At 41.2% G+C, this 22344-nt stretch overlaps 1 protein-coding gene across 6 annotated transcripts in view; it reads left to right on the top strand.

Moving 5' to 3' along the window:
* cfap36 (cilia and flagella associated protein 36) overlaps positions 1 to 8993 on the top strand; it is a 134323-nt gene extending 125330 nt beyond the window's left edge. For all 6 annotated transcript variants that reach the window (XM_068044900.1, XM_068044903.1, XM_068044902.1 and 3 more), the window contains 2 exons: positions 3072 to 3230; positions 6723 to 8993. In XM_068044900.1, the coding sequence (XP_067901001.1) occupies positions 3072 to 3230; positions 6723 to 6806 (243 nt within the window). In that variant the 3' untranslated portion in view covers positions 6807 to 8993. The remainder of the gene's footprint in view (positions 1 to 3071; positions 3231 to 6722) is intronic.
* Positions 8994 to 22344: the final 13351 nt, after the last annotated feature.

The following is a 22344-nucleotide window of genomic DNA, read 5'->3' as shown; positions in this document are numbered from 1 at the left end:
TTTCAGGACTGTGACCTTTCATCAGAACTGGAAAAGGTTAGAAATGTAACAGTCTTTGAGCAAGTGAAAAGGGGGAGAGGGGAAGAAGAACAAAGGGGAAGGTGTGTGAAAGGGTGGAGGGGCAGGAGAGATTAAATGAAAGCGATGTCATGGAACAAAAGGCAAAGGGAGTGCTGATAGTTGTAGTAAAAGACAAAGCATTAGTCCAGAGAGAGTGTTTTTTTGTTCTTTGGCCTCCTTATCTCGAGAGACAATGGGTAAGCGCCTGGAGGTGGTCAGTGGTGTGTGGAGCAGCGCCTGGAGTGGCTATAAAGGCCAATTCTGGAGTGACAGGCTCTTCCACAGGTGCTGCAGAAAAATTTGTTTGTCGGGGCTGTTACACAGTTGGCTCTCCCCTTGCGCCTCTGTCTTTTTTCCTGCCAACTGCTAAGTCTCTTCGACTCGCCACTCTTTAGCCCCGCCTTTATGGCTGCCCGCCAGCTCTGGCGATCACTGGCAACTGACTCCCACGACTTTTGATCAATGTCACAGGACTTCATGTCGCGTTTGCAGACGTCTTTAAAGCGGAGACATGGACGGCCGGTGGGTCTGATACCAGTGGCGAGCTCGCTGTACAATGTGTCCTTGGGGATCCTGCCATCTTCCATGCGGCTCACATGGCCAAGCCATCTCAAGCACCGCTGACTCAGTAGTGTGTATAAGCTGGGGATGTTGGCCGCCTCGAGGACTTCTGTGTTGGAGATACGGTCCTGCCACCTGATGCCAAGTATTCTCCGGAGGCAGCGAAGATGGAATGAATTGAGACATCGCTCTTGGCTGCCATACGTTGTCCAGGCCTTGCTGCCATAGAGCAAGGTACTGAGGACACAGGCTTGATACACTCGGACTTTTGTGTTCCGTGTCAGTGCGCCATGTTCCAGAGAGTGTTAATGGCAGAATAATGAACAGCTCTGTCCAAAAGCAAAAACATGAAAAGCAAGTTTAGACAGGCACATGGTTGAAAAATGAAATAAAAATACTAAAAAATAAAAGAGAAATAAAAATAATATTAATGGCAGTCATGCTTTGAGATTGTTGAACTCAATGGTGAGTCCAGAAGGCTATCAAGTGCCGAATTGGAAGATGAGGCGTTGTTCCTCGAGCTTGTGTTGAGTTTCACTGGAACACTGCAGCAGGCCAAGGCCAGAAATGTGAGTGACAGCAGCGCGGTGAATTAAAATGGCAAGCAACCGGAAGCTCGGGCTTATGCTTGCAGACTGAGCGGAGGTGTTCTGCAAAGCAGTCATCCAATTTGTGTTTGGTCTCCCCAATGTAGAGGTGACCACATTGTGAGCAGCGAATACAGTACACTAAATTGAAAGTAGTACAAGTAATTTGCTGCTGCACCTGGAAGGGGTGTTTGGGTTCAACAATTTTAGAGCATGACTGCCATTATTCTTACTTTTTATTTTAATTTTTCTATTTTTAAAATATTTTATTTTTTAACCATGTGCCTGTCTTAAACATGCTTTTCATGTTTTGCTTTCGGACAGAGCTGTTCATCATTTTACCATCAACACTTGTCTCTGAACTAATTTTACTACAACTATTAGCACCCACTTTGCCTTATGTTCCGTGACATCTCGGTCATTTAATCTCTCCTGTCTGCCGCCCTACCACACACCTTCCCTTTTGTTCTTCTTACCCCACCCCCACCCACCCCCCTTTCACTTGCTCAAAGCCTATTATATTTTTAACCTTTGCCAGTTCTGATGAAAGGTCACAAACCTGAAATGTTAACTCGGTTTCTCTCTCCACCGATGCTGCCAGACCTGCTGAGTATTTCCAGCACTTTCTATTTTTATTTCAGATTTCCAGCATCCAAAATGTTTGGCTTTTATTTTATAATAGGAATTGCCTGGTCTCTTTGGCTGAATCCATATACCCTATGTAACATGATCACTGAAGCACTGGGGGACTTCTCAACATTGATGTTTTCAAATTAAATTCTTAGAATGTGGAAGCATTATCTGTGGAGATGTACGAAACTGATATTATTGATTAATTTCCCTCTATACATCAGCTTTTACACGAAGACTTTTCCAGAACAGAAAGAACTGATCAATATTTATTTCTTGTGTAAATCATCGTGGAAAACATTAGTATTGTTTTTTTCATAAAATGTAGACGGCTTTCTTTAAAAAAATTGCAATAGATTTTACACTGATTTCAATGTGGTGATTAGATTTGTATACGAACAATTATGTACATTAATTTACAATTTAATTTTGGTGTCTATATACTGTAGAACAAATTATGAAATTGCTATAGTGCTTCTTATTAGTTAGTAGTTTAAAGGAGATTTTGGTTCCCTTACCCTAATGTGCAGGGTAGACACTCTTTTATGAATCTATGCCAGCTATTTTTGCAGGTGAAGAAGCATGTAATCACCTTTAGTCATTTGTGATTTTTCTTCTGAAATCATTTGTTATTTTCATTCCAGCAATTTGGACTACATTGTTGATGCGAAGGATTTTAAACAAAAAAAGAAACTTTTGAAGTTTTCATCAAAACACTAATAGTCAAAATGCTTTGATGAGCCTTTTTTTAGGCATTTTACATTATGACATGTTCATTTATAGTAGATAATTTCCCAAAATAGTTACTTTCTATATTTTCAAAAAATATATCTTTGGATGCCTTAACTCAACCTCTCGCTGTAAATTAAGGTACAATAGATCGGAACATAGTGACTGGATAGTAACTGAAGGACATTAACAGCCAAAGTGCCATTACACTTTTAAGGTACACCAGCCTGTTAGTTTTTATTTCAAATCTTGCTGTGTGAATTCATGTAATTGATTATTAAAACTCTGCTAGACCAGTTCACTAATGTCGTGCCAACTCTACCTGGAATGGCTCACATGTGGCTTAATTCCTATATTGCACAGTTGAAATGTTAATACCCTCAATGTATGCAGAGATGAGCAGTAAACAAAATTTGCCCACACTCAAAACAAAATCACACATGCCAGGCTGACTCAGAAATGTGGTTCAAAATTATTAAACCTGCTGTTTATTCTTCATGGCAGGAACTTACTGAGAGTGAGAGGAGGCAGCTTCATGAACGAGCAACGTATCTTAAGGAACAGCGGGATAAATTAGTGGCTATGAAGAAAGAACTAAGGGAGAAACATCTAACCAAAAATCAAGAAAGCCAGACATTACGACCCACACTAGAAACCAAAGAGGTACTGTTAGTAGATAATCCGGTCAAGCAAATTCATTTGCTTCGGGCAAACTGTAGTGTGCTTCATTGTCAAAGCGGGAGACAACATCAGAGGAACAGAACAGAGGTGCACCTGCACCCCCAAATGTAAAGCTTTCTATTTAGCTTGAATCTGTATTAGGGTCTTCCTTCCTTTCTCAAAATAAAGACTGTACATAGTCGGAGCTTTAATGGCAGCATAAAAGTTCCACTCAGGCAACAAAGCCAGAGAGGAACAAGTTAAAGGGAAAGAGGTGACTCTACATAAATGCCCTTAAGACTTAATTGCTTAACAAAATAGGGATGAGCATCAAGCTGTATCGTTCGTATGTTATTTCTGTTCCTTAACATATAACACCTGCATTAAAACAACATCTAATTTGCGTGTTCCATCCATTTATTTACTTCTAACTTTTACTAATTATTTTGATCTTTACCGAATTTATCGTTTACATTTCTTTATGTTGCAAATTACCATTTTACAGTACAAGTGGTGGAGAGGGGTGTGTTGCATAAAAGGACTAAGAATGAATGGTGTGAGAGGAGGTACCAGCTGAGGAGGGGTGTGAGGCTGTGGGGGGAGTTGAAGATGAGTATGATTATTTCAATTTTAATACATTGGAGATCATATAGCCAGTACAGGTCAATGAGGATGGGTATGGTGGCAAAGTGAGATTTCATGAGGATAAGACACAAGTGATTGCATCTTAGATAAATACACGTTTTGGGAAAGTGGTGCATGCGAGGCAGGAAGGAAGACTTTGCCGAAATAAAGGGGGTAAAATTTAACCACCCCACAATGGACAGGAAAGGATCAGGGACTTGAATTAAATCTGAGAAAATGTGAAAGCGACTCCAAGCAAATATGCCTGCATCTGGTTTAACTGCAGCAAGTTTGAGGTTGGAGGGTATCGCTGTCTGGAGGGGCGGATTGGTATTTACAATATTTAAATGAGGCTCAGTGCATCAGATTTTGGACGCTATTTGCATTTAATGGCTGCAGGTTTCCAGGAAACCTGGCAACTGATAGGAGGCAGGAGGTAAGTGTTTTTGCAGCACCATTTGTGGGCCAGGAGGAGCAAGAGTACAGCCCCACCCCCGTCCAATGATCCCTTTCCCACCTCTCCCAGATGATCATGATCTCTGGCAGCCTCCTGCTTGACCTCTTCCCGCCCACCACCCAATCTCACCACCCACTCAATCTCATTTCCCCCACCCGATCACTTATTGCCCCCGTGATATTTTCCCTCACGCAATTGCTTGCCCCTCCCCACCCCCACCTGATTGCGCTCTGTTCACCTCTCACCTCATCTCTGTGGAGTTAGAGCTCTCTTTCACTGTCTACACCCTCCATGGAACTTTGGCAGTATAAAGTCAGGAAGATGCGGTATAGCACTTCAATGATATTTATGTGGTTTCAATAATCAAGCACTTCCATTGGCCTAATTGAGATTAGCAGTAACGTGCTGTATAGTCACTTGGCTGGTCGAGTTAGAAAACAATTGCACAGTTTTTAATTGTGAGCTTTAGAATGACATGCAGGAACAGAAAGGAGGATGACCCATTTGGCTATGCAGTTTTCATTTCGTATTACCAGAGCCAGGTCTGTATTGAGTGTCTTTCTTTTATTTTCTAAGAAATAGAACAATTGGCCAATACACCAATTGCCCTGGTTGCTGCAAGGTGCATTTATAGTTGCCCATTGATAACACCTCCCACTCCCCAGTTGCTTTTCCCTTGTGCCTCTTGTTCTTCCTTGTTCATCTGAGATCAGCTATTGAACAAACCATGGCAGGTGTTCTCCTACTCTGTACCATTCTAGTGCTCTAATGTATATATCGTGCAGGGCTAGATATTAAAGAAATATTTTTCCATCAGTTTTTACAAATAATGGAGTGAAAGTGAGAAGGATATGAAACAATTGGCAGAGTTAAATGCAAAAAAGGTATTAGATCTGAAAATACATATTTCAAAATGGATAAGTCATCAAGCCTTTATGGCATATACTCTAGGCTATTGAAAGGAGTTAAGAGGAGAAAGCAGAGACTCTGGCGACAATTATTCAGTCCTCTTAAGTATACCCTGATGGACTGAAGAATGGACTGAAAAATAGCAAGTGTAATGCCCAAATTCAAAAAGGCAGAGAAGGATAAACAGGGTTACTGTGGACCAGTTCATCTAACATAAGTTGTTGGCAAACTTTTAGCACCCATAATTTGAGAGTGAGTTAGTAAGCATTTAAAAATACATGAATTAATCAAAGACAGATAGCATGGATTTGTTAAAAGCAATTTGATTTTGACAAAATTAAGAGCTTTTTTTTTTAAAAGAAAGGATCAATTGGATAGATAGAGTGCCATAGTTGTATATGTTCAGGACAGGAAAGGGAGGAAACTGGGGGGAAAAGATCTTTTAATTGAAGCTTTAGTTATTGTGGTCACTGAAAATTTGAATACTTTCACCTTAAGTTCAAATTTCTCATAACTTAGCGAAATGATATAAAACTGAAGGGTACAGAGTATAAATGACCCTTTTTGTAATCATTTTGTTTTAATTTCTAAAGTATTTCATTTGGTTATTTGTTGCCACTCAAATTTTGTGTATTTCCCTTTTCATGCTGGAAGAATGGAGGTACTAAAGATTCTCCCTGTGCAGCAAATAATACACAGCTGGAAGAAACATTGTATGTAACAAATAGCACAGCAAGATAGCAATGCACACTACTGGTCAACAGATCAACACATCCTTAGGAGAAAAAGTTTGACGTGACTCCTTTATCCCAGTCCTTCTCTATCTGTACATCTATTTCAATGTCTTAGATCATGTTTTGTTCATTTTCTGCTGTGACAAGTTCTTGTCTTCTATGAAGCATAATGTATTGTGTTAGTACAATGATTGAAAATATGGTAGAATGCCTGACAGATTAAATTGTACATGGCCTTTGTTACGATATTGCTGAGGTTACGATGGCAGAGTAGAAGCCCAGGAAAACTCCCATATATTTAGGAATAGTTGTGAAATCATTATTTGATCAAAATGCATTTGTTAATTTTTTGCATGTTCAGTGTCTAAGACGTTTAAACTTTGACTTGCCAGCACTTGACATTTGCCAGCTCGTGGCCAGGTGTTTACATGGAATACTTTGCAAAACAGTGTTCTATTACTGGTGAGGGGGGTAGGGAGAGCAGAAAAGGCATATTTCAGATCTCTCATCTCCCAGATTGCCAATTCCTTCAGCTGGATGATTATAGAGCATCACTGACTGCACTGGAGGAGATTATGGAGTGACTGACGACTGTGAAGAGATCTTCAAATAAAATCATAGGGAAAGCAATCTGTTTATATTGTTGCAACAGGAAAGAAAAGGGAAATAGCATCACAACAGTCTTGTGAAGATTCTGATTTTATTCCTGCATTATCTAGAAAGTACAAACGTAGAGCACAATAACTTACACTCTTATTTCTTTAATCTAAGAACCTATCTGAGGAAGAAAAGCAGAAAATTCAGAAAAGGAAACATTTGGCAGAAAAACTTAAACAGGAAGTTATCAAAAAATAGAATGTTGTGGATGGCACACTTAATGAAGAAAGGATCCGAAACCTGATATTTTGATTAATAGAGATCTTTGATTCATCGGCATTAAAGTATAAGCAGTACTGTATTACTTGTGACTGTGACCAATGGTAGTTCGCAGAGGATAATGAAACACTACAGCAACAATTTGCAGTCTTCTACTTCCATTTACAAATATTTACAGGCTATAACAGCAAAATGAAATTTTTTGCAACTTAATGTGTAATGGTAGTTGAATTTTGTATTTGTCAGCTATAATGTTATGTTGTAGTTCTAAACTACTGTTGCCTGTAAAACATCAGAATTAATAGCCATCTCATTATTTACTGTGCGCTTGTATAATAAACTGGTTTGTTCAGACTTTTTGATTTAGTTTAGGACTGATATGTAAACTATAACAGTTTAAACATAGAAGGCTTACATGTTCATGTGTCCAGATGTGCCCAAACCTGTGTTGTGCAAATGCTGAGAATTTGACAGTTCCAATTAACCTGATGAGTTTTGGAAAAGAAATTCACTTTTTTTTCAAAAATAGAATGCTGTTAAACTAAAAATATCTTTTAATCAAATATTTAAGTATAACATTACGATGAGGCCCAATCTTCAAGTATTATTTTATTTAAACTGTAAGCATATAGTTAGTCTGTCATTTGTTCCACTGTCTATTTGTCTGGAACAGATTCTATAACTGAAGTATTCTTGTAGACTTTAAAATGAAATATTTTGCTCAGACTTCTTTTAAAGATGTTAATTGAAGTCATCTAGGTAACAGTTAAATATTATAAACACTTAATAGATCTAATACCTAAATCCATTGAAGGTATCCCATAAAATGTTACATGGCCTATTGCTGCCCTCCTTACGATTTACTGATCTACCTGCTTCTTTAATGGAGTAGAGTCTTTGTCCACTACACTGACTATTTCTTTTCACTCCATGTTGACTATAAATCTTAGCTAAATAGCAAGGAGGTGACAGCTGACCAGCACACAACCCTTTCCCCTTTGGCAGAAGGGTTTGAATTTAATCCAAACCAAAATCTTCCTCTTCTGTTTGCTGTAAGTGTAATTAATTTGCCCAGTCCTCAACCCTTATTTGAGATCCACAGTAGAAACTACTTATAATTGGACACAGATTGCCAATTTAAGTGTCAGTCACAAAGCAGTTACAGGAGAGTTGTGGGAAATGGAAAGATTTAGTTTTGCAGGCGTTCTTTGTTTATGACTAAAGCACATTGCTGAAGATGAATGAAGATTTACATCCCTCAGTTCCATTGGCCCAAGCATCCATCATTATTTTTTTTTTAAAGCAAATACTTTGTCTAAATTAGAGGTTTTAATTTGGGTAGTTCGGGAGAAGTCAGTTTTATTGAAGGCTACATAGTCTAACATAATATGACCATTTCTTTCATTAGATCAGCAGAGTTGGTTTTGATAAGAAGCCAGTAATACCCTATTCCTTAGATTAGGGGAATATGTTTTGAGGTAGGTTGAGATATTATTATATGCCATGTGAAACTTGGTTTTAAGCTGGATTTTTGAAGGTTACTGAAGAAGTGATGGTCTGCACCCATATATCTGTTGTTTAAAACAACTTTCCTCCTCTTTTGTGGTATGCATGTTACTCCTTTGTGACTCTTAAGTTTTAATGCTGAACTACTCATTTACACACGTGGGGCTAGCCCAAAGGCCTAAGGCCTCCCAGCAAACAAAAGGGCTTCTGAACTAAGTCCTTGTATGTTACATTACTGTGCAGTTAAATTATTAGGAATTGTTGGTGAGTATGAGAAGATCATTGTTGGCTTAATTGGTCCAGGTCATGAGCCATAACTCCATTTAATTATTTTCTGAATTTAAAAAAACTGGATAAGTTAGGGGTTCAAATTGATGTTAAAAGGTACATCATTGTGTAATTTACAGGGAGGGAGTGAGGATGGACGTATGTTTGTGATAGAGGTGATACCCAGAGTAACTGGGAATACCTTAAATTTGGCTGGGCCTTATTAATACTTCGTACTCAGTTTCCTGCCCAGCAGTCAGCCAGAGTGAGAGGCTAGCTAACTACCAGATGGGAAAAGATGTGGTAGAAGGCAATTGGAAAAGATCAGAGCGTGATGGGTAGGCCTAGAAGCACAGTAGCAAAGAGGGATGGAAAAAAAAAAATCAGGCATAATCGGGGGGGAAGGGGGCAAAGGGGAAAGAGGGGGTCGTGGGGCAGCAGACATGGGATGGTGGCTTTGATGGGGCGCTGGGTCAGCAGATTGTGGGAATGATCTGTCAATCACAGAAAATTTGAGAGGCCAGGTGAAGTATTCCTGATTCTCCTGGCCTACAAGCAGTTCTGTAAACAGCACATAACTACTTGATCCGCCTGCTCCCACTTCCCTGTAGTTGGCAGGTTTCCCAAGCTGTTGTAAACACAGCCGGCCAGCTAGTGTTAAATTCACATGGTTGGTGAAATCTGAGGAACAGAGCCTCATTAACATATTACAATCACCGACCCGCCTCGCCACAGCAGATTACTTGGACATCCCCAAACCTGCCACGCTGAAACCATAAGTTGGTGGGTTCATGGCAAGATGGGGTCGTATTTCAAATATTTGCTGATTTTAGCACCATTCCCCGACAACCTTCCCACTTGTGATGATGGGGTTAAAATTTGCCAAACAGCCAAAGTGGACCTAAATTGCAAGTGCCTCTGAGTTGAATTGTAAGATTTTATTAAATAAAGGAATTTTGTTCTGTCTTTATCTGATGGATCGAACACTGAATATGAACATAATGTCAAGAACAGGGTACTTGATTGTTATAATTCTATTCTGTATCTCAGGTCTCCTATATAACGTATACAGTGAATTTATGAAATGTACTTGTGACAAAAAAGTGAACCTTAAACAGAATTGCTAGAATTACTTACCAGGCCTTTCTAATTCAACTTCCAAATTGTGCCATAATGCAGGATGGAGACAGCCACCACCCATTATACCTTTGTGACCAAAGAAAGCGTAGCTGCTTGAGGGCTACTCCATATAATTTAAAACTTCCAACTAATTGAGGCTTTGGAATAGTTCAAATATTGACAAAACTAGGATTTCTTGGCTTATTCCTAATAGCTAAACTATGAACTGCAGTTCAGGGAACAGCAACTAGCTGATGGATGTTAATTTTGTGCTGCTCATTCCTTAGATTTGTTCTAAATACTAGGTACAAGTCAAATAATGGAGAATGCACCAGGAATAGAAAAGGAGGTGTTTACTCACAATGATAATGTTTTAAAAATCCTTGTATTTCTTCTTGTATGTTTTCATATTCACGGAGACTGTAGTACAAAGCAAATTAGGAAACCCAGGATTCAGAGGAATTGTGTATTCAGGCTCTATGGAAGCCATGCAATGTTGCCTAATATATTGTGGTACGTGCCTTTCATAGGAACATGGCACTGTGCAAGACCGGAGATGACTATTTGGTCCATCTGGTCGGTCTAAGAGTTCAAAACAATTCACAGTTTACTAACTGTAATACCACAATTGATTTTCTCACCCAACAGCGTGTCCCACTCTTCAAGTTCCTTATGACATCAGCCTCGATTACCTTCCTGGGCAGTCTCTTCCAAACATTCACCACCCTTAGTGAAATCATTGTATCTGGTCCATCCATTCAACTTCCCCAGTCTCAGGGTCTATGTAAACAGTTGCTCAGGGTTCATGTTGTCAATACCCTTCAGGATCTTGAATATTGAATCTCAAAACTTCTCTTTCCTAGTGTAAACAAATTTGGCTTTTCTAGTTTCTCTTCATTTGGTATCTGATGTCAAGTATCCAAAAAGTAGCCCTTTGGACTTTTTCGAGCACCATGATAGTCAGATTACAAGAAGTCTATCAGAACTGAATAAGGGAATGAAACAATACTTATTTGGGTTCAGTAGGACTGCATGCCAGATCAGGCACTTCCAATGAGGAATGACCCTTGTAGGAAGTACTGATGGTGAAATCACCTGTGATCTTGGTTTTCTGTCCATTGAAATGAATAGAAATTTGAGGCCTGCAGGACTGTAATTTCTTGTCACTGCTACACCTCACTGGGATCATCTGATAGGAAATCAGCATTGATTGCACCCTGATTTCTGTTTTATACTATTGCACTACACAACCCAGGATTCTATTTGACTTTCAAAAAAAATCATTGCCACATTGCCAATGTCTGTAATCTTTTTTACTGTACTGTATCCTGAAGACCAACACCCTTTTTGGTTTAGAGTTCCATTTAGTCTTCTGGCCTAATCTCATCACTTTACAATTGTCAAAACTGAACAGTAATTTGCCATTTCTTAATGCAACAACCTGATCAGCTTGGTCTTGATTGTTTGCCACTCCCATCTCCCCGTCTTTGTATAATGAGCAAACTGATACTTTCAAATTTATCTCTACTTCCGAATCATCACTGTACAATATGACTAGAAAAGGTTGCTGCTTGAGCAATTGAAGTTAATTTATAAAGCATAAGAAATATTGGTAAAATTCTGTTAAGTTGAGGTATAGATTGTAACTTACTGGTAATTGAAGGACAGAAAAAGTGCCTAATGTTTATTCCATTTTATGTGGTGGCCCAAGCTTCTGGAAAGTAGATAAAAACATTGGAAGATACTTCAGTGTAATTGGGGTGAAATCTCTGATTGTATTCTGGGAGATGCAAGACTAATTGGAGCAATACTTTATATATTTATAGCTGCTCGAGAGTGGAAACTTAATGCTGTTGTAGCATTCCCATCCCTCATGGCAGAATACCATGTTGTACACCAATTGTATTTACCGGTTTGTAATTTGTAAGTATATTGTATTTCACACTGCTTTATATAAGGTAATGTTTTACTGTATTGCATCTGTGATGGCAAAATTTTAAAAAGGCTCTATAAACAGCGACATAACATCTATACTGACATACTTAATTGTATTTTTGTTGTCCTAGATTTCATGAAGTGTTGGTGGACAGGATTCGCCAAAAGCGAATGTCAACAATTGCTTTCAAAACTAAATTCATGGCATATATTGGGCAGTGGGGGACATACTTTATGTGGATCTAACACCTAATGCTTCTTTATAAACTGCAGTTGAAAGTGACCTTACAAGCATGAGATAAATTTTTCTTAATGAAAGTGATGGTATAGGATGAGCAAATTCTTTCAAATCAAAATATCTTATGCAATTTGTAATGTAGTATCCATGATCAGTGCTGTCAAAAATCAGCATGCATTCCAGTGTATTGCAGATTAGAATTGTTGAGCAGATGCTGTAGATTTTCCCAGCTTGTAACATAGGGAGTTTGCCAGTATGGCCCTGGATTTATTACCCTTTCATTTGGGTTTGGCTGGCACAAACTGGGTGTAGTGAATGATCCCTGCAATGGAACAGGTAGGCTGAAAGCAGACTTGATATTTGACTCCTGGCCTCTTTTACATGAGACCAGCAAACTGCAAACATCTGTTGGGCTTGACTAGGCAGCTCACTGGCAAAGAGAATTTCAATTTCCCTCAGGTTTTACGAGAGGAAGGCAAGGGGTAGGGGAGTGATAGCGAGGTAACTCGTAGACTGGTCAAGGGAGGGGTGGAGCGGGGGCGGTGGGGGGCAGCCTTTGTCTTGCACTAGAGCCAGAAGGAACATTCTTGCTCCTCCTGGCTCCACATTCAGGTTTTTTTTAAGTATCCTTTTTGGTGAGAGACTCCAGTAGTTCCATTAACCTGGCTGCTGGACCACGTTTTCTTCAATGCAGCTGGCTACATTCCGAGCAGCCCAATTTGGCATGGGGGCCTCAAACAGGTATTACTTTCAAATGCAAAGTGCTGAACCCGTTTCAGCTGTTGCCCTGTCCAACTCTTTTTCTACCTTCACCAACATGGCCCGCATTGTATAATGAATACATGTGCCCTGCCCACCATATTGTGCGCCTGATCGTCACCTGAGAAACAGACATTGCACCAACAAATTTCTAGGCTGTCTTCAGACCCCATCACAAACTCTGTATCTATGCCACCAACTCTAGCCCTCTCCTTGGCCACTGTCTCACACTGAACTAAACTGCTTCTAACTTTGATTTCCTGTTCAACCAAAAGCTACCATGAATCCATGAACAAGGGACAAGCCTTTTTAGCTATAGCATGTCCTGATAATTTAAGCTATAGAAAAACTAATTAAAACCTCTAGGTTAGCTGCACCAGGAACATGGGTTTATACTACAGACGTTCCTTACTAGTATAAGCTATCACCTAACAAACTATTTGGGTGACATGTAATGCAACACAAAAATATCATTTCCCATTTCTGTGAAATAAAATCTCAAGAAATGCAAGATTGCTAGCAAGAGGGTTGAAAATTTGACAAAATCTGTAATGTTAGTGGTGAACTTTTGCCTGAGTGGCTCAAGGACTCCACGCTTATTAGGTTTAATTAACAAAGGGGGACAGGCATAAGACTTTCCAGCACATCACTGATTGGTTAATTAATAAAATTAGGGAGAACCAGGAACCATACATGTAGTACCAAGTGCAGAAATTGGTCAGATGGCAGAGGATAGACAACCAATGATAAGGCAGTTTTTACAGCTGGTTACGAAAGTGTCTCTGTTTTGTTAAATATATTTTTTGATTCATTTCTGAAAGATTGAAGAAATGTTAAACTTTGGGGTTTTCAAAGGGGGTCATGTAAAGGCCACTTAACTTTGAAAAACAGTCCCTGGATATGTTTTTCCAAAAAAGGGGCACAGAGGTCTTGTGAGGAAAGCATGTCTATCTGGGAAACCACCTGACTTCCAGCAACAAGCCTTTCAGGGAAACCACTTGACTTTAGCTCAATACAGAGAGAATTTTGAAGACTGAGAGGAGTTGTTGACGAAGAAGTAACAGGTCAAGGTTGATGTGACCTCCTGTGGTCGGTTTCGCTTTTAAATTGCTTTGAGTTAGGGTTGAACTGTATAAAAGGGGAGAGAACTTCCAAGGAGAGAAAAGAATTCCCAAGGAAGGAGAGGAGAGAAGACCACAACCCAGCTCAGCTTTCCAGCACCTCTCAAAGACCCTGAGAAGTCCACTGTGTCATCTCATCTCCTGTCTTTGAAGAAAAGCCTGCTAAATTAATTCTCAACACCACCTGAAAAGAACTGTTCTAAAAGATCCCAATGACCCATCTACATTTCCTCGGAGGCCAGACTATGCCAGTTTTGGAACACAACATATCTCATTTGCTGTTACTTCAAGAATGATAAGTATTCAGCCCAAATGTTTTTTTGTTTGTAATATAGCTCTAAAAACAAAAATCCCTTTATTCTTCCAGTTTACAGGTATGCGTGTGCATGCGCGCACCCCTAAGTTAAAAAGGAAACTTTAATATTTCAATCTGTGCGTTTATGATTTGCTTCATTACTGTAAGACTTATTTTATAATAAACTGATGATGTTTTATATTAAAGAAACCTAGCTAGTGTGTTTTTTGCACTGGATACTGCAAAGGCTATGGGCCCTGACAACATTCCGGCAATAGTACTGAAGACCTGTGCTCCAGAACTTTCCGCGCCCCGAGCCAAGCTGTTCCAGTACAGCGACAACACTGGCATCTATCGGGCAATGTGGAAAATTGCCCAGGTATGTCCTGTACACAAAAAAGCAGAACAAGTCCAACCTGACTAATTACCACCCCATCAGTTTTCTCTCAATCATTAGTAAAGTGATGGAAGGTGTCATCAATAGTGCCATCAAATGGCACTTGCTTAGCAATAACCTGCTCAGTTTGTGTTCCACCAGGGCCACTCAGCTCCTGATCTCATTACAGCCTTGGTTCAAACATGAATTCAAGAGGTGAGGTGAGAGTGACTGCTCTTGATATCAAGACAGCATTTGACCAAGCATGGCATCAAGGAGAACTAGCAAAACTGAAGGCAATGGGTATCGGGGAGGAAACTCTCTGCTGGTTTGAGTCACACCTAGTGCAAAGGAAGATGGTTGTGGTTGTTGGAGGTCAATCATCTCAGCTCCAGGACATCCCTGCAGGAGTTCCTCAGGTAGTGTCCTGGGCCCAACCATCTTCAGCTGCTTCATCAATGACCTTCCGTTAATCATAAGGTCAGAAGTGGGGGATGTTCGCTGATGATTGCACAATGTTCAGCACCGTTCACGACTCCTCAGATTCTGAAACAGTTCATGCAGAAATGCAGCAAGACCTGGACATTACCAGGCGTTGGCTGATAAGTGGCAAGTAACATTCACATCACACAAGTGCCAGGCAATGACCACCTCCAACAAGAGAGAATCTAACTATCTCCCCTTGACATTCAATGGCATTACCATCACTGAATCCCCATTATCAACATCCTAGGGGCTACCATTGACCAGAAACTGAACTGGAGTAGCCATATAAATACCGTGGCTACAAGAGCAGGTCAGAGGCTAGGAATCCTGAGGCGTGTAACTCACCTCCTGACTCCCCAAAGCCTGTCCACCATCTACAAGGCGCAAGCAAGGAGTGTGATGGAATACTCTCCACTTGCCTGCTGGGTGCAGCTCCAACAACATTCAAGAAGCCTGACACCATCCAGGTCAAAGCAGCCCGCTTGATTGGCACCCCATCCACAAATATTCACTCCCTCCACCACCGACACACAGTGGCAGCAGTGTGTAGCATCTACGAGATGCACTACAGCAACGCACCAAGGCTCCTTAAACAGCACCTGCCAAACCCATGACGTCTACCATCTAGAAGGACACGGGCAGCAAATGCATGGGAACACCACCACCTGCAAGTTCCCCTCCAAGTCACACACCATCCTGACTTGGAGCTATATCACCATTCCTTCACTCTCACTGGGTCAAAATCCTGGAACTCCCTTCCTAACAGCACTGTGGGTGTACCTACCTCATATGGACTGCAGGGGTTCAATTCGGCAGCTCACCACCACCTTTTCAAGGGCAATTTGGGATGGGCAATAAATGTTGGCCCACATCCTATGAACGAATTAAAAAAATAAAATTCTGGGAAAAATAGAGTATATGATTGACCATATCGGTAAGTGGGAAAACTTAAATATATGTTGTGACCTGTGGAGAAGTGGGACTAGAATGAACAGCGCACTCCTCCCACCTCGGTCGTAACAAGCCTCACCAAGTACTTTCAAAAAAGCTGAACCGGTTCCTGGCTGCAGCATCACATTATACAAAAGGTTGGTGCAATATTGTGGTTAATATAAATCACAGTCTGTGATCTCTTGGACTAATTTTGATCCCTTAAGGATCAGGAGGAGGAATTTCCAGATTGCTTCCTCTAAATTAACTAGGTTTTTATACCTTTTTTTAATTCGCCAAGGAGATAATATAACCTGCTGATGGGTGGGGCTGCAAAGCACGATGCATAAGGCATCACAGTGGGCATAAGGGACAAACTGGTCTTTTCCTGTCCATTTTCATGTTTGTAAAAGCAAATATCAAAATATATAAAATGTACTTACCGGTGGCTGATGGAGAGTGTTATGACCAGGTGAGAAAGGTGTCTAGGGGTCCCTCTCAGCCTTCACCTGGTCTTACCGTAACAGGGCTTACTTTTCAACACAGTGTTTTTAGCTCCGGCTTGGCGAATTCTTATTCGCCGCTTTCCAATTATAAGGCAAAGAAACCAGTACAAACAGACTTTCTAAGGTTTAAAGAAGAAAAGTTGAAATTTATTAAACTTAAACTCTAATTCGGTTAGCACCTACGAATACACGACGCACCTATGCTAGCATGCATATGCAGTACAAACATGCAAATAGAGACAGGAAAAAGCAGAAGAAAAATAAAGTGGAAAGGTTTGAGGCACTATCTGAAGAGTTTTTGTTACAGTTCTTCGAGCTCACTGTAGAGTCCTTGATTGCAGGTAAATCTTGCTTTTCGTTGGGGCCCAGTATTCTTCTAAAACCTTGTTTGTTGTCGGAGACTTTTCTCTCTTGGGGTTCATGTGTCTTCAGTGGATACAGAGGCTTGAGATGGGAGCAAACAGGAGAGATCTTCTCAACCCAGGAGCAAACAGTCTGAGTTCAAACTGTTTGTACAATTCAGAAAAACCATCGTTGCCCAGCAGGTTAGTCATGTGACTAACTGGTCTGACCACGTCTTGGATGGTATCACCTTGGCAGTCTCTGGAATGCTGCTGTTACACACAATACCTGATCAAGGTCCATTGTGGGTTGAATGTGTCCTTTGTCCTTCCAATCACTGTCTGTTAATATGCAAATGTCTTTTCCAAGTGCAGCTGATCTGTTGAACAAGTCCTTTCCTCACTCCAGTAACAGTTTAAAATCAATGTTTGTGACAAAGTTAATGTGCCTCATTCTTGACGGCGGGGGGCGGGGGGCATAGCATGACACCTCCACACCCAGCGGAATAAAATGCGATGAGAAAATGCACATTTCATTAAAAGGGTCGAGAGAAAATATAAGATACAGAAAAAACCCATGCATTTCTCTCATTCCTTCACAAATCCTAAAACATATTATAATCGCCCCTTTGTTGGCATCCCAATAAACGTGGTTCTTTCCCAGGAAGGTTTCCCTTCCATTTGCCCATTTCCATGGCTGCCTAGGGTCTTTGTTCCTGTTGAGGTAATTTTTTTTTCAGGAGAGTCAGTAGTGGGCAGGTCTATCCTGAACTCGTTCAGTACTTTGCTGAGTCATGCAAAGGCTTTTGACTTTGGGGGAGGGGTAGTTCTCTTTGGTTCTGTGGGGGAGGATTCTTTGCTAATCTCCCCTTTGTCCCAGCAGACACTTCTGCCTGCAGGTACTTGTGCAGACTCTACTGCACTCCTCTGTGGCACTTCGACTAGATGAGACATCACCCTCATGGTTTTTCTGCCCCCTAGAGGTCTTTCTTTGTCTCTGCAGGATCCTGTAAATGCTGTTCACAACTCTGGTGGAGTGCTTCCGGTGTCTGCATTGACATAGGAGGATGTGGGGTCTAACTTTTCACATTTTTTGGGATTTTCATCTGGGATTCCTCCCGGACTTCCTTTAACCTGTCCTCTTGGTACTTTTTCCCCTTCTCTTTCTAAACTGTTGCCAACCTTGTGCCTGCCGGTCCCCTTTTGTTCTTGGTGGGGACCCCTTGCAGTTCACCAGTCCTCTGCTGGAAGGGTCTCCTCATGTGGCAACTCCTGCAGTACTCCAACACATCTTTGTGGCGTTTTGGCCAGTCAAATTGCTATCTTATATGGGCTTTGGTCTTTCGTATACGGCCTGTACAGCCACTGTAGTCTCGTGGGCCCTTAATATTTCTCTCTGGTACAACTAACTGGTGAACTACTCTCAGGTCTGTGAGGAGAACTCCATTTCCTCATCAGTACCTCATTTCTTAAATAGTAGCAGTCAGGGACTCCCTCTGCTTCACTTTCAGATTGGGTAGCCTGTGCTATCTCTCTCAATACTGGGTCAGCTCGCTGAGCCTCACCGAGGAAAAATCCATTTAATTCATTTCCTGGGCATCCTAACTTTCCAAAGAAAGTCTCAGACAGACAGACTGACCTGGTCATCTGCCTGCAGTGCCAATTCAGTCTCCTCTGGGGGTGCTGGTTTGATCATGGCCTTATCCACTACACATTCAGGGAAACTGCAGGGGTCCGTCTCCTGCCACTGCCCTGTCTCTCTAACCTCCTGCAGTCTTCCTTTCACTACTGGGGGTACTACAACCTTCACCCCTGCCAGATCATTACCAAGGAGCAGGTCAACCCCATCCACAGGCAAACTAGGGACAATCTCTACAGTCACTGGCCCTGAAACTAAGTCACACTCCAGGTGCACCCAGTGTACAGGTACAGGCATACACTGCCCTCCAATACCATTCACCACCATTCTGGTGTTCACTGCACTCTGGGGGAAAGGTCAGGCCTTTTCCCAGTAAAAGGGATCTCGTGGCCCGTGTCCCTGAGAATTACTATGGGCTTGCTTGCCCCACTCAAGGGGTACGGGCTTACTTTCCCTTCAAACACAAAACCCTGATAACTTCAGGAATCCCATTAGCTTTTCCTGCACTTGCAGCCATAAGCTTCCTGGGTCTCACTCTTACTGCAGTTAAAGCCACAGCTTGTTCTGTTACTCTTTCCAGCAGGTTCGTTTCTTCACTGAGTGGGTGTGCACTGATTAAGCCTACAGGTTTTCCGTTTTGTTTCCAGCAGCCAGCTTTTAAATGCCTTGCTTTATTGCAATGGAAGCACACAGGTCTCGCTCCTGCTCATAGCACCTTCCTTTTGGACCCAGTGTCTCCTGCTTTTCCTTCTCTCCCAGGATTGCTTGGCCTTTGTCCCTTTCAGATTTGTGGGGGTGATTAGGAAAGGTTCTCTCCTGGGAAACTGACATTAATTAAAGCAAACTCATCGGCCAGAACGGCTGCTTGCCGGGCTCTATGGACCCACTGTTCCTTTACATGGGTCTTTATGGACAGTGGGAGAGAGAGTGTTTAAATTCCTGGAACAGAATTACTTTCCTGAGGTTCTCATAGCTGAGCTGTACTTTAAGAGCCCTCAGCCACTGGTCAAAAGCCAGCTGCTTATTTATTTCAAACTCCAGATAAGTTTGATTAGCTTGCTTCTTGTGGATCCTAAACTTTTGGCGATAGGCTTCAGGGACTAATTCATATGCCCTGAGGATAGCACCTTTTTGTCAGTTTATAATTTGATGAACTCTCATCTGGCAATAAGAAATAGACCTCATGGGCTTTTCCAGTTAGCTTGCTTTGAAGTAAAAGAGGCCAGTTCCCAGCTGGCCATTTTAGCTGCCTTGCCAGTTTCTCAAAGGACACAACCAATGGTCCTACATCCTCCTAGCTAGTTTTAACAATTCTGTACCCAGCCCTGAATTACAGTCCTCCATATTGGCTATGCTTTTACTGGGGTGACTCTTTCGCCCCCTAGTTAACTCAAGCCGCTTCAGCTCTTTCTTCACATTCCTTCCGGAATATTCTTTCTCTCTCCCTCTCCTGCCTTTCATTTTCTTCACGTTCTTTCTGGAAGGCGCTCTCTTTCTCCAGCTCCTCTATTCCAATTGTAGCTTTGCTGTTGAGATCTGCTTCTTCATATTCAAGGGAAAAATGGTTGGCTACTAGCCTTAGGAGTTCAGACTTCCTAGCCTTGCCACGTACAGTGATCCCACACTGCTCAGCCATTTTCCTCAACTCCTCCATAGACAGTGCTTTTAACTTATCCCAAGTTACTTCACGCTGGCTTGGAGAGCTACTAGCTTCAGTCGTAGACATGTTAGTATTCTAGCACACACAACCACAAGAAAACTTGTATTGAAATCTTGCTCTTTCTTTGACTGGGAATAATTTGGCTTTCCACTTCCAATTTCTCTCATTTGTCTGTAGGTAAAATCCCAGACACTAGCACCCAAATTTCTGTTATGACCAGGTGACAAAAAGGTCTAGGCGTCCCTTTCATCCTTCACCTGGTCTTACTGCAACAGGGTTTTATTTTTAAAGTGTGTTTTTAGCACCCCCTTAGTGAATCCTTGTTCACCGCTTTCCAATTATAAGGCAAAGAAACCAGCACAAACAGGCTTTCTTAAGTTTAAAGTAGTTAAAATTTATTAAACTTAAACCCTAATTGGGTTGACAACTATGGATACACGATGCACCTATGCGAGCATGCATACACGACACACACACACATGCAAATAGAGACAGAAAAGAATAATAAAGTGGAAAAGCTTGAGACAATACCTGAAGAGTTTTTTGTTACAGTTCTTCGAGCTCACTGTAGAGTCCTTGATTGTAGGTAGATCTTGCTTTTCATTGGGGCCCAGCATTCTTCTTAAACCTTGCTCGCTGTAGACTTTTCTCTCTTGGGGTTCATGTGCCTTCAGTGGATTCAGAGGCTTATGAGAGAGAGCTGTGAGCAGACAGGAGGGATCTTCTCAGTCCAGGAGCAAACAGTCTGTCTGAGTTCAAACTGTGTGCACAATGCAGAAAAACCCAGGTTGGTCATGTGACTAACTGGTCTGACCACGTCTTGGATTGCATCACCTTAGCAGTCTCTGAAATGCTCCTCTTACAATACTTGATTATATTCCATCATGGGTTGAATGAGTCAGGGAATGGGCCTTTGTCATTCCAAACGCCATCTATTAATATGCAAATGTCTTTTCCAGCCACAGATGATCTGATAAACAAGTCCTTTCTTTATTCTTGTAACTATTTACAAGCAATGTTCATGACAAAATGAATATGCCTCATTCTTGACAGAGATTGGTCGCTTAACAACTCATGTTATCTGGCAGCCAGAGTAAATTTTTCTTTTGGAAGAAAGATTTTCCTGGTTATAGTGGTTTCATATAAATGATTATCCATTCATGACTAAATGACATGTACAAGTCATAATGGTTCTGAATGAATACTTTGTATCGCTCTTCACAAAAGAGATGATGGACATTGAATGAGAAATATTGAATGTGAAATATCAGATGCGATAAAGGGAGGGAGAAAATATTAAGAGGATTAGCATTTTTGAAAGTGGATAAGCTCCAGGCCCAGGTGAGATTTCTCTCAGATGGTGAAGCAAGGGAGGAAATAGGAAAGGCTCTGAACATTTTTCCAATCCTCTCTAGTTACAGGTGTGGTACCAGAGAACTAGAGGGCTGCTAACACTGTACCCTTATTTAAGAAAGGGTTAGACTAAGCAATTACAGACGAGTCAGCCTAATCTCAGTGCTGGGAAAATTATTGGAAAAAATTGAGGGGCAGTATTAATGATCACTTAGAAAGGTACAAGTTTTTCAAAGACTGCATGGATTTCTTAGGGGAAGGTCATGTCAAACCATTGAAATTTTAGAGAAGGAAGCTAGGAGGGTTCAAGGAGGGTAGGGCATTTGATGTAGAGCTCACAGATTTTAACAAGACTTTTGGCAAGGTCTCACAGCAGACAAGGTTTCACATAGCAGACTGGTCAGAAAAGTAAGAGCCCATGGAATCCAAGGGAAAGTTAGATCCAAAACTGACTCAGTGTCAGGAAACAAGTGGTAATAGTTGACAGCTAATTTTTGTGACTGAAAGGCTATTTCCAGCATGCTTCCACCGGGCTAAGTACGAGGTCCCTTTTCATGGTATATCAATGATTTAGACTTAAAATGCAGGAGCATAGTTAAAAAGCTTGCAGATGATACAAAAATTGGTTGTGTGGTTGATAGTGAGGAAAAAAGCTGTAGGCTGCCAGAAATATCAATGGACTGGGCAGGTGGGCAGAAAAGTGGCAAATAAATTCAATCCATAAGTGTAGGGTAATACATTTGGGGAGGACAAACAAGACAAGGGAATACACAATAAATGGTAGGATACAGATAAGTGTAGAGGAACAGAGGAACCTTGGAACACACGTCCACTGATCCCTGAAAGCAGAACAAAAGATAAAAGGTGGTTAAGAAGGCATACAGGATGCTGTCCTATATGCTATGCCTCAGCTAATGAGAAAAGGAGTTATACTGGGGACATAGATTTAAACAATAAGCAGAAGGATTAGAGTTGAGAAATTTCAA

The sequence above is a fragment of the Heterodontus francisci genome, chromosome 13 (genome assembly GCF_036365525.1).
Source record: "Heterodontus francisci isolate sHetFra1 chromosome 13, sHetFra1.hap1, whole genome shotgun sequence".
Taxonomy (NCBI): Eukaryota; Metazoa; Chordata; class Chondrichthyes; order Heterodontiformes; family Heterodontidae; genus Heterodontus; species Heterodontus francisci.
The sequence above is the reverse complement of the archived record's forward strand: the minus strand, read 5'-3'. Positions and strand labels throughout refer to the sequence as shown.